Source organism: Phalaenopsis equestris, unplaced genomic scaffold, assembly GCF_001263595.1.
Source record: "Phalaenopsis equestris unplaced genomic scaffold, ASM126359v1 Scaffold000002, whole genome shotgun sequence".
NCBI lineage: Eukaryota > Viridiplantae > Streptophyta > Magnoliopsida > Asparagales > Orchidaceae > Phalaenopsis > Phalaenopsis equestris.
The window spans coordinates 30962050-30976618 of record NW_018164444.1 but is presented as its reverse complement, the minus strand read 5'-3'; the positions used below and the strand labels follow the sequence as shown (position 1 = coordinate 30976618).

Below are 14569 nucleotides of genomic sequence, written 5' to 3'. Positions count from 1 at the left end.
TAGGGAGATATATATATATATAATTGAGAGAATGTGTCATTAAATAATCTTAAAGTAAGCCAAACTAAGCCATGCTTTAGAAAATTCTCATCTCATATACTTCTGTATTTATCTATAAATAGATGGTGAGTATCAATGAATGCTTCTTAAAGATAATTCATGCAAAATCATAAATCAGACCTCCCTTTTAAGTTCATAAAATAAATATAAATGAAAATAAAATAAAATAAAAATTTTAATCTTGTCTAAGCTTCATCAATCAAACGGCTTAAGTTCACTTAAAAGTTGAAAAATGCAAATAATATTAACAAGATGAATGCAATTTTACCGAATAAACCATAGAAATTTTACAGAATAAAGCACAGTAGATAAATGCGAAAATATATTTTTTGCATTGAATAATATATAAATAGCAGCTGGTGCGCACGGTGGAAGTTGGCAGTGCCGCCATTAATTGCGTTCCGCGATTGCTCTGAACGCACGTAAGGATTTCAAAACAGCAAATAAATAACTATTTATCTACCCTGCTAGGACAATGATATTCGGGCCCGCAAAGTTTTATTTATTACAAAATCTATCCTTGGTAATTTCTTATTTACACATTGTCCCTCAAGTATCAAAATTTATAATAAAACCCCAACCAATATATTCCATTTTTATCATATTCTTCAAGGTTTGATTGTGGCAGACATAACTGCATCAGATCAACACTTAAAAAATATCATCTGGGTGCTTGATTTTGTAAATAACATAATTTCACGGGCTATGAATGTAATTATTGATAAATTTTAATATTTGAGTGAGGATTTAAAAAAGGATATAAAAATTTTACCTTTGATTTAAAATTAGTGTTGCTTGCAAATTATTTATTGCACTAATCTCTAAAGTAAAAACAAATGATTTAAAACCCCCCCCATTGATGCAAATACTTTTTGTTGAATGGTTAAATGATAGAACTCTAAGAATTATAAATCAAACAATTTAGAATATTTTTGGTTATGAGAGACTTCAATTGTTTATTACGCTTCGCAAAGTTTCAATTGAGCCAAAATTTAATTGAACAGAAAATTGTTCCTTCTTACATATTTTGAGATATCAAGTCAAAATAAAGATTTTGAATGAACTTCGCAAAGTTTCAATTGAGCCAAAATTTAATTGAGTTTGAATGACATGAGCCAAAAAATGTCAAAAATATTTTGATTGGAATCCAAGCGAGCCAAAGTTAGTTATTTGATACGTAATTAGAAACATCATGATACTATTCGAAGGACCAAATGATATTTGAATTGTACATGATTGCAATCAAAACAAATTACTCGATTAGAGAATCTAATTAGCAATTTTAGTTTATATCTAGGCATCTCCTCCTTCATCTAGTCGCTAATCCCTCAGCTCTTCAGCATATCCTATGCTATGCCTCAAAGGGTTCTTCCTATTAGGTTTCATGTGAAGCATTTAAGCCTTTATATTAGTCTCTGTTTTATGTAATCAGCAACATATTGTCATTTTGGCTCTTTCTCTTATCTACAAGTTTGTCATTTCAACTTCTATTTAATCTTTGTAACTCTATCATTCAAAAATAATAAAATATAGAGAAGTTTGAGAGTTGTGCTACTTAGCTTTCTTCTGGCTTGCCTTCTTCTTCTCCTTCTTCTGATTCCTCTACTCTCTTTTCTTTCCTTCTCCTTACTTTCTCTGGGGCAGGTTTCTTATATGGTATTAGAGCATCTAACCCATTGCATCATGGAATCAGGATTCTCGGCTTTCACCCTAAACAACCAAGAACCTGACACATCTTTTTCTAAGAAAAATAAAATCAGCATATCAAACTCTCTAAAGTTTTTGATGTCAACCATCAGGAATATAGCCACCAACCCGCCAACATCAGAAAACTATCTAGTATGAAAATGAATATGACAATGATATAGAAAATCAAGAATAAAATTACTGACAACTTATCGACTAGAACATTGCTGCAGAAATGCTCTCCACCATCTAGCCCTCTCTCTTTCTTCACATCCTCCATCTCAACAATACGATTGAAATCTAATACAGTCTTGCCAAGCAACCAATAGATCTCAAGTGATTCAACTTAAGAATGAGCCTCACAACGTTATCATGCCAACGCTATGAGCCAATACCTCGCAATTATCAAGAATATGATGGATCATATTGTCGCAACCATTATTTGAGTGTCATTGGATAACCGACATTATTTGGTTGCTATCACTCCACCCTCGTTGCCTAATATCAGCCCTTATTGTTGTTCACTCAAACATCAATAACATGCAGTAGCAGTCTTTAATTTCTAGAAACATTAACATCCACAAATTCACAATCATCACTCCACTGCTCTTGTAATAATCTTCACAACATTCTTGTGAGATCAAGATAGCAATCTCAACTTCATAAATCATTTTCACTAATTGAAGGGAAGGACACATTTTATTGATTTATTGTACGAAGCAGATTATTTTAATTGAGCCAAATTTTATAAATTCCTCTATATTTGTAATCTCTATATTAAAATTTTATTATCTATTAAGAAATTTTTTTTCCCTATTCAGATGAGATTTTTAGTGAAGATTGACATGAAAATAATAAATTTATATTGTCATAATTTTTAACACATAACAATGTAAATAAGATGGGTCGAAGTGCTAGGGATCGATCCTCCTTACTCGACAGGAGAAGTCATTCTCTTCTTTTCCTCTTTCTCTTCCTCTATTAACCTTCTTTCCTCGGTACAACACTCTATTACTGGGCCGCATAAAATTAATCTCTTCCTCACAATAATAAAAAAAATTTACAAAAAGACCGCTCAATTTTTATGTAATTATATTCCAACATGTAAACTTAATTTTTTACAAATATGCTACCTTATCTATTCAAGATAAGCTGTGTTTCATTTTCTTTTGTCAGTTAAAATATTAGTATTTTTTATGAGATATAAAAGACTTAGATGGTATAAATGTAAAAATAAATAAATAAAAAGTGTCAGATATGTAAATACATAGGAACTGGGTGGCACGTTTCTAAATGGGTGTGCCTCATATTTACATTAGACTTTGGAAGACAGCGACGAATCAACGAAAATGATATGAACCGGAACGTTAAATTATTTAGGAAAGAAAAAAAAAAATCTGAAAATTGATGTATTTTCATCATGTGAAGCATTAAGAATGAGGAGTTGACTCCAAGTTCTCAATAGATTCGCCATGGACAATGATGGAAAATGGGGGGTACATTTGAAATTATCAATATTCATAAATGGTCCGTTTTGTAAAATTAATTTTAAAACTATACCTGTATGCATTATTATTTATCATTTTTTTTTCTAATTAGTACATTTACTAAAAAGCAAAGTGCATTTTTTCATGCATAAGTTGAAAGTTTAGATATTAGACATGTAAATACATAAAAAAAAATTATATTTTGGTGCAAATTTTCATTTTTTTTTAACTAATATTAAGTACATCTAGGACTCTTTAAATGTCAAGTTTTAATATTTGTTTTTTGGGGGAATTTATCTACATAGAACATAATTATAGTATTTACGTATCTCCGACTTAATTTTTATATTTACATGAATAACATATGTTTTTTATTTTTTTAAAATAAAATACACGTTTTCAGAGAAAGATTTAAAGCACCAAAGAGCTACGTATGCAAATATGAAAGTTTAGATAGGAGATTTGTAAATACATATACTTTATGAATGTAAATACTTTATATTAAGTAATGTGCACAATAGAATTATAACCCATATTAATTCTTTTCCTCATAAACCATTTATTCAACATTTAATTGCCTTGATAACCTTATAAATGAGTGATCTCAGACCCATTAGATTTCTCTGATTTACTCAGTTTGATTACGAGTATACAACAGTTATAGATTATTTAACACTTTTATTAATGTATTGAAGTTTTCAACTCACGGAGTACTAAATTTGGGCTCATTTGAACTAGGATCGTATCACTTTTGATGTCATCAAATTTATAAAACATATTTGTTCATAAAAAAATAAAGTAATCTACATGCATTACATGTCATAAAATTTAGAAGATATACATATATACCACTTAATTCCTATGTTTTCTTTAACTAACACCTAAGCTTCGTCATGAATGAAAATGTGTATTTCAATATTTTTTTTAATTAAAAAGAATATGTTTTTTTTTTTCTGAGATATGTAAGATTTGAGTTGTACGTACATAAAAAGTACACTTTAGGTGTTTGTATACGCAAAAATATGGCGATACATATTTAAGGAAGATTTGCACAAAGACAAGAAATCCTTGAAGGCCCATATAAGCAAATAAAACAAAGTCCACCTGCCAAAATGGTAAAGCTAAGTTCAACCGTCGAAGTGGATGAGCAAATTAGGGGCTAATGAGCCGCGGAGAAAGATCATCATAACATTGAGATTCATGCTTTCGTCCATACTCAAGACACTATCTGACACCCACATCGCGATCTTTTCATGAAGGCAATGCAAACATGCGTAACATTGTACAAAATATAATCTTATATTTCTTTTCTCTCAGACATAAAAATGAGAAAGGGCGATGAGGGTCTATCTCTCTAAAAACTAGACTCCCAATAGTTCTCTCTCTGTATAATATAGAATGAGATGCAAGAGCTTTAGCAAAACAACCATCAACTTCTCTCATACCATCCTCTTTAAAAAAAAAGCCTTTAGTAAGTTGTATTAACTCACAAACAATAAATGATCCTATGTGCTAAAGGATTCAATAGCGTTGCTTATGTTAAAACACCAGGCCTAGATGAAATATTAGTAAATACCCCTAAAATTTAAATCATTTTACATATTAAAATATTATGATTTAAAAGAAGAAGGAAAAAAAAAAAAAAACTTATTTTTCACTAATCTAATTTACCAGCTAACTCAACCATACTATCCATAACAATTCCAAAAGCATCACGATATCTCCGAAACTGCGATCCCTTATCCCCATACAGCAACCCAGGCAGAAGCTCGTATATAATATACCTCCTCATCTCCTTCCTCTTATCCGGCTCCACCATCCTCAGCCTCTCCATCACATCCACCTTCCCCTCCCTCACCTCCTCCTCATCCACGTAAACCGAATACTTCCGGTAATCCTCCGGCAAATGCCACGGGTACTGGTAATAAGCGGTAAACGGGTTGAAAATAACCGGTATGCAACCCGCAATCAGCCCATCAAAAACCGACTTCCTCGTTGGACTATCCCCGGGCGGCTGCAAGCAAAACTCCGATTCCATAAACGCCGCCATCACATCTCCCGGATCGCCGCATCCGCCGCCGCCGCAGTCAAGGAACCAACATTCCGGCTGCGCCGCCCCGCACTGCCTAATGAGGACCGATCTTATGCTTTCCGTTGACTCAGGCCGCGCCGCACCCACGAAACTCACCAGCTTTCCACGAATCGAGGAGGCCGCCTTAGCCTGCCACGTGGCAATATGGTCGTCGGAATGCGGGTGGAAATGGGTGGGGTGTGGAATCCCGATCTCATTCAATTCCCATGGCTGCCGCTCTATAAGAAACTTATAGGGAGATTGCATTTCGGGCAAAGATAAGAAATTGCTGCCCCACGGCCCATCGCCGACCCGACGAAAGTCCCATGAGATTTTACCGAGAACAAACATATGATCTTTACCGCTTCGTCGGGCCCATTCGGGCCTGGTTTGGAGCCATTGGATGAGCTCGCTGCTAAGCCTGTCTTTATCTGAAATGGAAGCGTTGGCAAAGTGCCAGCGGAGGACGTCGAGGCCGGCGTAGAAGGGGACGTAGAAGAGTCGGGCTTGGGCCGGGTCGGTGACCCGACAGCGATGGTTGAGAACCCGAGAGTGGAAGATGGGCTCGAGGGAGTACTGATGGGTGCGGTACCAGGCCGGGCCGAGAGCTTGAATGGGCCGACCGATACCATCATTGACTAAAAATTCACAGAGATCGGTCCATGGAAGAAGCTTATCGCATTGGGCTGTGAGATCATGGTTGAATTTGGAAGGCAAATCGTAGACGAAAATTCCTTTATTGTCGCAGGAAATGGTGGAGTTGGATGCAGCGGCCCAAGTGCGAATTGTGTGGAGTTTTTGCTCGACTAATTTAATGGCTTCGGTGATTTCGTTAGTGGTGGCGGGGATGCGTTTGGTGGAGGAGAGGTTGGAAGGGGGGAGGAGGTGGCGGAGGGAATGAGATAAGGAGCCGCCGGAGATGCAGTACGAGTCGAGTTGGCGGGAAGAGAAGCAGATTTGGAAGGAGGTGGAGAGGAAGACGGAGAGGGAGCAGATGGTGAGGAGGATGAGGAGGAGGAAGGAGGTGGAGAAGGAGAGAAAGGAGGCGGTTTTTGGGGGCGGAGGTGGAAGAAAGGCGGCGGTTTTGGTCGGAAGACGGTGTAGGTTTGATCGCCGGTGCATGAGAGTGATGGCCATGGCGGGAGGAGGGATAGTATATGTTTAAATGGTTTAGCTGAGTTTGTAGTTAAGTTTATATAAGACTGTAGAGAGCTATGGAGGATAGGAGAGAGGGAGGCACGTCTGAACTAGAGCACGTCGGTGATGTGTAAATAATAAAAAAGCTGAAGTCAGAATAGTAGATTACTTTTATATATATATATATATATTATGGAGAATTACATATATTCCATCTCACAATTTTAACTTATATATCAAAATGTGTCAGTTTTTTAAAGTTTAATAAGTGGTAATATTAATGTTATTTGAAAGATTTGGGTTGAATGAATATAAAAAGCAAAATTTAGGAGTTAGATGTGTAAATTCATAAGAATTGGTTGGTATGGATGTAAATACCCCTATATTAGCTTTGAAATTTGAAGTGTGAAAAATATTATTTGAAAGTAAATGAGTAATATTTTACTAATCCAATTATCATTGTCACAATTAATATAAAAATGATGCATATCTTTAATTAATCGCATTAATTACTTAGTTGATATTCTGTTAAAACTAGATGACAAAAAACATGCTTTTATTGAAATAAAAAGGCAGATAAGCCATAAATCATTAAGTTGGATGTGCTTTCAAAACTCTTTAACTGAATGCTTCTATTCTTTTATCCTCTTACAAGTTCGTGCTTACCATAATACATTTTAAGATATGTTTCAAGATTTATAAGACCAAAGACTATACATATATATTATTCTAATTAAAATAAATATGAAATCAACAAAATCCCATTGCACATCCTAGTGCATTATTTAATTTTTTATATATAATATTTAATGCAAAAGTCAATTGAATCCTCAATTTGTGGAAATTGGCAAAAAGTTGAATCATCAACACCTTACTATTGTTTTCAATATCATTTTTTAGTTATAATATTCACTTTAAGAAAACAAATAGAAAAGAGTTGAATAGATTTGACACATCAACCAGCCCCGGAAGAAAAAGCTTTCTTTCAATCTTCCCAACTAGAGATTATCCATTACAACACATTGGTGGTCAAGAAAGTTAATTGCTAAGGGGTAGTAAACCCAAAAAATTAATTGCTGGATATTGCAAATCATGTTATCAATCCGACGTAAGAGTACAACAACAACAACAAGCCTCCCACTAAGTGGTGTGGGCAAATCCAATGCAAGGGTGTTCACTTATAATTATTCCCTAATTCATTTTTAGGGTGTTTTTTTAACTATAAATAGGATAAACTATATTAGTATTTATCATTTAAATATATTAAGTTGAGCAATGCAATGATATATTGAATGACAACAGCCACCATATTTTTTTTTAATATGAATTAGATGTTAAAATAGAGCGCCAACAGAACAAACTAGACACACCAAGTCAAATAAGAAAATATTTCAGCTCAGGACAATACCACTCAGTTGAGCAATATTTTGGCCTATTCCATATCTTGACGTTATTTAAACATGATTATGAGATTTAATGCCCATTTTCATGCATCACTTAATTCAGTATCTTAGAACATTAGGACTCTTCATACATAAATAATTCTATTCATGGAATGCCTAAATATATATCATCAACGCCGATAAAATGGAAACTACTATAAAGTAAATAAAAGAACTAGAAGGATGAGAGAAATGGCTTACAAGAATTATCATGAACTTCATTCTTTTCTTTCCTCTTCAAAGTACTCTTTCTATCATTTACAATAGATATTCCTTCTTTTGACTTTGATTTTCTCAAAAAATTTCTTCTTTTGATTTCAACCCTGAACCAAAAAACTCATTTCTTCTTTCAAGATTCAATCTCCTGAATTTTCATAATGTATGGACTAGAAAACATTGATGCAACACAACCCTTCCAATCTTTTCATGTGAGCTTCTGGCAAATCCATCTTTTCAACATTCATTAAACATAAAATGCTGGAACTTAAATTATTCCTGAACTCACACCACCTAAATTAGCATACTTACCCTTCAAAAAATAAAAAAAAATAGCATACTTCGGAAGAGAAATAGCTGTAAAAAGAAAATTTGTCTTATTAATTGAAAGAACAAATTACAAAAATTTATTGCCTTGACTTGCCTACTGAAAATTCCAAGCTTGACCCTACTTATACATTTGGGATGTTAATTATTATGTTACATAAATGACTAGATATATGCTTTATAAAAGCAAGTAAAATACAATTGTTATATATGATGATTTGTAGCTTGATCGGGCGCCTAACCAAGGAAACCAGTTTTCAGATTGAAGAGTAAGCCAATGCAAGCTAAACCGACAAGCATCTGTTTGTCACAAACAAAATTAATGAGTTCTTGTTCGTCATGTGCATAGTAGATGAGTAGTTATTTGCCAATCGTATATGTATGGAGAAAATGACAACTTTATTGTGTTGACTAGGTCCAATCATCCGGTCATCACTTAAGCTAGGCTGAATTGACCTATAAATTGTATTGAGTTAAACTCAGTCCTTCATATATTCGACAAGATTGTTGTCTTGAAATTTGCTATATGGGTAGCTATACATAAAAAAATTTATCTAAATTCAAATATGCATATAACCAAAATCTAACTCTTTTTCCATCATCCTACATCAATTGGATAAAAAAATCAATTGTTTCTGATGCAGTCATCAAAGAAAAAATATTCTGAATATAAATTCCATGACCACTGAAAAAAAATCATAAAATTATTAGTAAAACAATTTTTGGAGTATTGAGGATGTTATTTAGCTAAAAAACAAACTTTCTTGCCTGACATCTGCAGTACCCTGTATTGTGCATGAAATTATCAAATTTCTTGTACCACTATCTAGGAGCTTGCTTCAGGCATACACACTCTTCTTCAATCTGCAAACTGAATCTTCCTTTCCATGTACCGCAAATCCCTCAAGTTGGTGCATGTAGATGTCTTCTTCAAGGTCTCCATGAAGAATGACTGTCTTCACAACTAACTACTCAAGGAATAAGTCTTTGGTAGCAACCATGGACAATACCATTCTGATGGTTGTGAGCTACACCATAAGAGAAAAAATTTCAGAATAATCAATGCCATGCATCTGCTGAAAGCCTTTTATAATAAGTTTAGCCTTGTACCTCTTACTGTCATCATGCTAAGTCTTCACTCGATACACCCACTTGTTGTGTAATGCCTTCTTCCCTGATAGAAGTTCTATCAGCTCCCATGTCTGATTTTCTATCAGAGAGTCCATTTCTTCTTTCATGATCAGTTCCCACTTGCTCGAATTTTTATCTTGTAAGGTTTATTCATAACTTTGTGGTTCTTTACCATTTGTCAACAAAATATAGTTCAAGGTTGATGAGCAACACTTAGATGCACAGAAGACAAGTCGGGCTTAGGCTCCTAGGGGCGAAGCATAATTCAAATATTGAGTTTTCTTAACTTGAAATTTATCGCCATTGGATTCGCAACGTGTCTGCTAGCAAACAGAAGGCAATAAAATGCTTAAAATGAAAGCTTATGTGCAACTATTTGATTTAACTCATGTTTTAAAATCATATAAATTGTCTTAACATACCAAATACTCCAGCTAAAATAGCTCAAAAATATAAAAGTTAAACACCCGCATGTGCTTCAACCAATGCGTTGAATACTCAACTAATGGGTAGTGCGCAAGCTAATCAGGCCACACTGTCTATAGGGCAGGGTTGTAAGTCCTATCCACTAATCTGATCATTCTCCTCGCAAGGAATATAGTTGGGGATTAGCAAGCCCCAATAAATGTTCAAATCCTGAAATAAGAGTTTACAAGTCCAAATCACCCCAACTAGTCTGATCTTCCTCCCTGCAAGGACTAGATTTGACGAGTCTAGTAATTTTAAAATTAATGTCCAAATCTTCAATTAAGAGTACAAGTCCAAATCACCCCAACTAGTCTGATCTTCCTCTTCGCAAAGACTAGAGTTGACGAATTTAATAATTTAAAATAAATGTCCAAATCTTGAAATAAGAGTCTACAAGTCCAAATTAACCCAACTAGTGTGATCCTCCTACCTATAAGAATAGGTAAATCCATATATCCAAACAAATATATTTATACATTCAAATTTGAGGAGAAGAAATCATCAATATTTTAACTTTAATGCTGTATAAGACTCCCCAATCCAATCCAAATTCACAAATCATATTTTAACTACAATTGAAATTAAAATTTAACGGCAAAACAATGATTTTATAATTTAATTACAAACACAACAAGTCTTAAATAAAATTAATGCTGACACAAGGAACGTATGCAATCTTGTGCCAATCAGAGCCTCAATATTTGTTATATGGCTTCATCAACTCTGGCTCACAATCTTCTACTGTTATTGAATCCAAGGAGGAAGGGAGGTCTTGCAATGATTTGAGGAGTGGAATGCTATCTAAACCTAAACTGATGAGGGATGAGATGGCCGATAAAGAAGATGGCAGGCACTCTAGGTTATCAAGACTATTTATAGGCAGATAATTCAAAGGGGGAGGGAGTTCTGGCAATGATTTGAAGAGTGGAATGCTTTCTAATTCTAAATAGGTGAGGGATGAGATGGCCGTCAAACAAGATGACAGGCACTGTAGGTTATCAAGTCTATATAGAGTCAGATATTTCAAGGAGGAAGGGAGGTCTGGCAATGATTTGAGGAGTGGAATATATATATTGATTAAAGGAGCATTATACGTCTCCCTACGCGTTATTAATAAAAAAAGTACAAAAATTTGGCAGTGTAAGTTCCCACACTAAAAACCAAAAATAATACATGATGCACTCAAAAGAGGCGGAATTCTTAACTGCTTACAACACCCAAAAAAAGAAAAAAAAGGAAAAAGAAGTATACCCAAAAAGAGACGGTAAAAAAAAATTAATCCAAACGCAGCTGTGATGAGTTGCAAACAAAGAAGCCCAAGCATTAATAGAGAACAACATCTCAAGTGCAAATTGTAGTTCTGGGAAGTGATAATCAGTAGACCAATAAAGTATAGCCCCTAGAAATTTTGATAGAAGAAAAAGCAGTATAAAAGGATCGACCAACCACTGAAGACCTGCATCAAAGAACAGAAAAGACAGCAGTGTGCATTCCCAAAAATGCATTCCCAAAAGTATGATGCAAGAAACTTGAAGCAATAAACATCCTTCCAGTCCCAAAAACCACAGGGAAACCTGTTAACCCCTTGAAAGCAACAAATGTAACAAGATGTGTGAATCAAAACCAATCTGCATCCAACACCTGCAAACCATATCTCATGCACAATCAAGAAGTGGTGCAAAGTCTACACGTCATAAATAGGACAATAAGCCAAAGAAAGAGTCAAGTTTGAAAAAAAAGGCTCCAAAACTTCTCTTTCCAATTAAAAGACAAAAACAATGGAGCAGCATTGAGTCCAATTAAATATTTTGGCTGCTATGCACTTAAATATTAAAATTTGGGTGTTAGATATGTAAATACATAAGATTTGTGATGACCTTTCCACAACTACCATAGAAGGAGTTCAAATCCATTAATGATGACCTTCATTACAGCATGATGAGGTACATTTTAACACAAACTAATGCTCAAATGCATCAAATTGGGATAATATTATAATTCTTCACACAAGAAGCTTCAAATAGCTTTACAGACACATGTTAAGGAAATTAACAATGGAGCAGCATTGAGAACGAGGAAGGGAAATTACCAAGGTAACTACTCAACTCATCATTCATAGGGAAAAAGAATAGGAAAAACAACAGGAAGTGTAAACTTTAAAATTTTAAATGCATCTTTAATATGAAGTTCTATAGAAAGTAATATGTAGATTTCATTTTATCAATTTCATTGTCCCAACAACGCAGGTGGACGAACTGTAAGCTAAGAGGTTGATATGCTTGTAAGTACAAACAGGATGAATGTTAAGATGTATGAGATAAGGGACGCCTATAATTCTAACAAGATAGTAATGTCTCTCACTTCATACACATAAATAATATATATACACTTTGCACGGCACCAAACATTTGCATCAAACCCACCCAATTCTCAAAAGTATGCTAGCTTCTACAATAACCACAAGGCTGTTTATATGGGAAAATATGTTGATAGTAATATTTTTTATGTCATATTAAATATTTTGGCTGCTATGCACTTAAATATTAAAATTTGGGTGTTAGATATGTAAATACTCCACAACTACCATAGCAGGAGTTCAAATCCAATAATGATGACCTTCATTACAGCATGTTGAGGTCCATTTTAACACAAACTAGTGCTCAAATGCATCAAATTGGGATAATATTATAATCCTTCACACAAGAAGCTTCAAATAGCTTTACAGAGACATGTTAAGGAAATTAACAATGGAGCAGCATTGAGAACAAGGGAAATTACCGAGGTAACTACTCAACGCATCATTCCTAGGGAAAATGCCCCTGTACTATATCAGGACAGAAGAGCTTTTTTAATAACATCAACACATAGGAATTGGGTGGTATGTATGTAAATGCCCCTGTACTATATCAGGACAGAAGAGCCTTTCAATGAACAGATATCAATAGAACATTTAACATGAACAGATATCAATCGAACATTATCTACCGCCTAATCCCTAACTTTAAATATTGAACAACAAGAGATGTATGTATGTAAAGAAACTTGTGTCCCTATTGCCAAGGAAGAACTACCCCAAGCACTTTCACCATTCAGCAAGAAATCTTAAGCTATCTGCTCTAAATGAATTATTTCATACATACCAAAATAAATTCAATTTCATGTCAAGTTTAATCATAAGTACAGTTTCAAGTTATATCTCATTTTCGCTGGAACTTGATCTCTCTCCTTGTAACAGCTTAAAGTAGCTATTAATAATAATATTTTCTTTTCTTTGGAATTTATTTACCATAATCAACACGGAAATCAATAATAACTTAACTCTTGAAACAGTTAGCGCCTTAATGAATTAATTTAAGTTGAAGTTGCACCTATAGGTGAAAACCATATAAATCCGTTTTTCTTCGAATTTAAGATCCTAGAAATTCTTATGAATTATTTCATAAGTACAGTTTCAAGTTATATCTGCAGTGCTCTTCTGTCATAAGTAAGTACATATCACAACACATGGAGGAGTTATAAGCATGATTTATCATTATATTTACTAAATCCAACCAAACCCTACATTCACTTCACGCCTAAACTTCACTTTATAAGCACATATCACAACACAATTAGAAATTCTCAACAACAAAATTCACTTTATAAGCATATATCACAGCACATGGAGGAGTTATACAGGTCCTATAAAAAATGCTATATGATAAGTGTATTCTTATGAAGCACGGACACCAACATCAAATACATAAATAATTTTGAAATCCATGAACACCAACAAATTGGGATAAAATTATAATCCTTCACACAATTCATCTCAAATTCTTCATTCATAGGCCTACTATCTCATCAGTAATTCGTTCCCTCAGCTCCGCCATCTCGCTTGCACCTTCTCCATCAACAGTGAAGGCAATGGAAGCCTCGGTCTCTTCTTCTGTGAAAGACTGACCTAGTCGGTATTCAAATGCTTCTGAATGCACATTTTCTTCATCCTCTTCCGCCAAATGAAAGTCGATATCGCTACGGGAATGATGTCTTCTTATGTAATTATGAAGAGCCACTGTAGCACAGACAATCTGAACCTGTTTCGAAAAATTGTAAGGAGGCATATCACGAAGTATCACCCATTTCTTTTTCCAGACACCAAAAGTCCTCTCAATTACACCACGTAGCGATGAATGTCGTTTATTAAACATTTCCTTTCTTCCTCGTGTGACGTTACTCGCACGAGCAAAGTCTGGTATGTGATATCTCGTATCAGGAAATGGCTTTAAATACCCTCGTTGCAATGGGTAACTAGCATCAACCAAGTAATACTTGCCTAATAAATAGAGCAATTAATACGAAAATTCAAGTTATTTTAGGGATCCTAACTAATAATTGCCTAATAAATTTAACAATTCGTATGAGTTCGATCCCGAGCATACCTGAAGGTGGATGTGGAAAGTTGCTATTAGGATCCCGTGTCGCAGATTTAAAAACTCGACTGTCATGTGCGCTGCCCTCCCAACCAGCCATAACAAAAGTGAAACACATGTTAAAGTCGCAGA

At 34.5% G+C, this 14569-nt stretch overlaps 1 protein-coding gene across 1 annotated transcript; it reads right to left on the bottom strand.

Annotated features, from left to right (window-relative positions):
• Positions 1-1540: 1540 nt before the first annotated feature.
• LOC110039391 (xyloglucan-specific galacturonosyltransferase 1-like) lies at positions 1541-6441 on the bottom strand. Its single transcript, XM_020744434.1, has 2 exons — positions 4918-6441; positions 1541-1564 (listed from the first exon to the last, which is right to left on the bottom strand). The coding sequence occupies exons 1-2, from the start codon at positions 6439-6441 to the stop codon at positions 1541-1543; spliced, it is 1548 nt and encodes a 515-aa protein (XP_020600093.1).
• Between the last annotated feature and the right edge of the window lie 8128 nt (positions 6442-14569).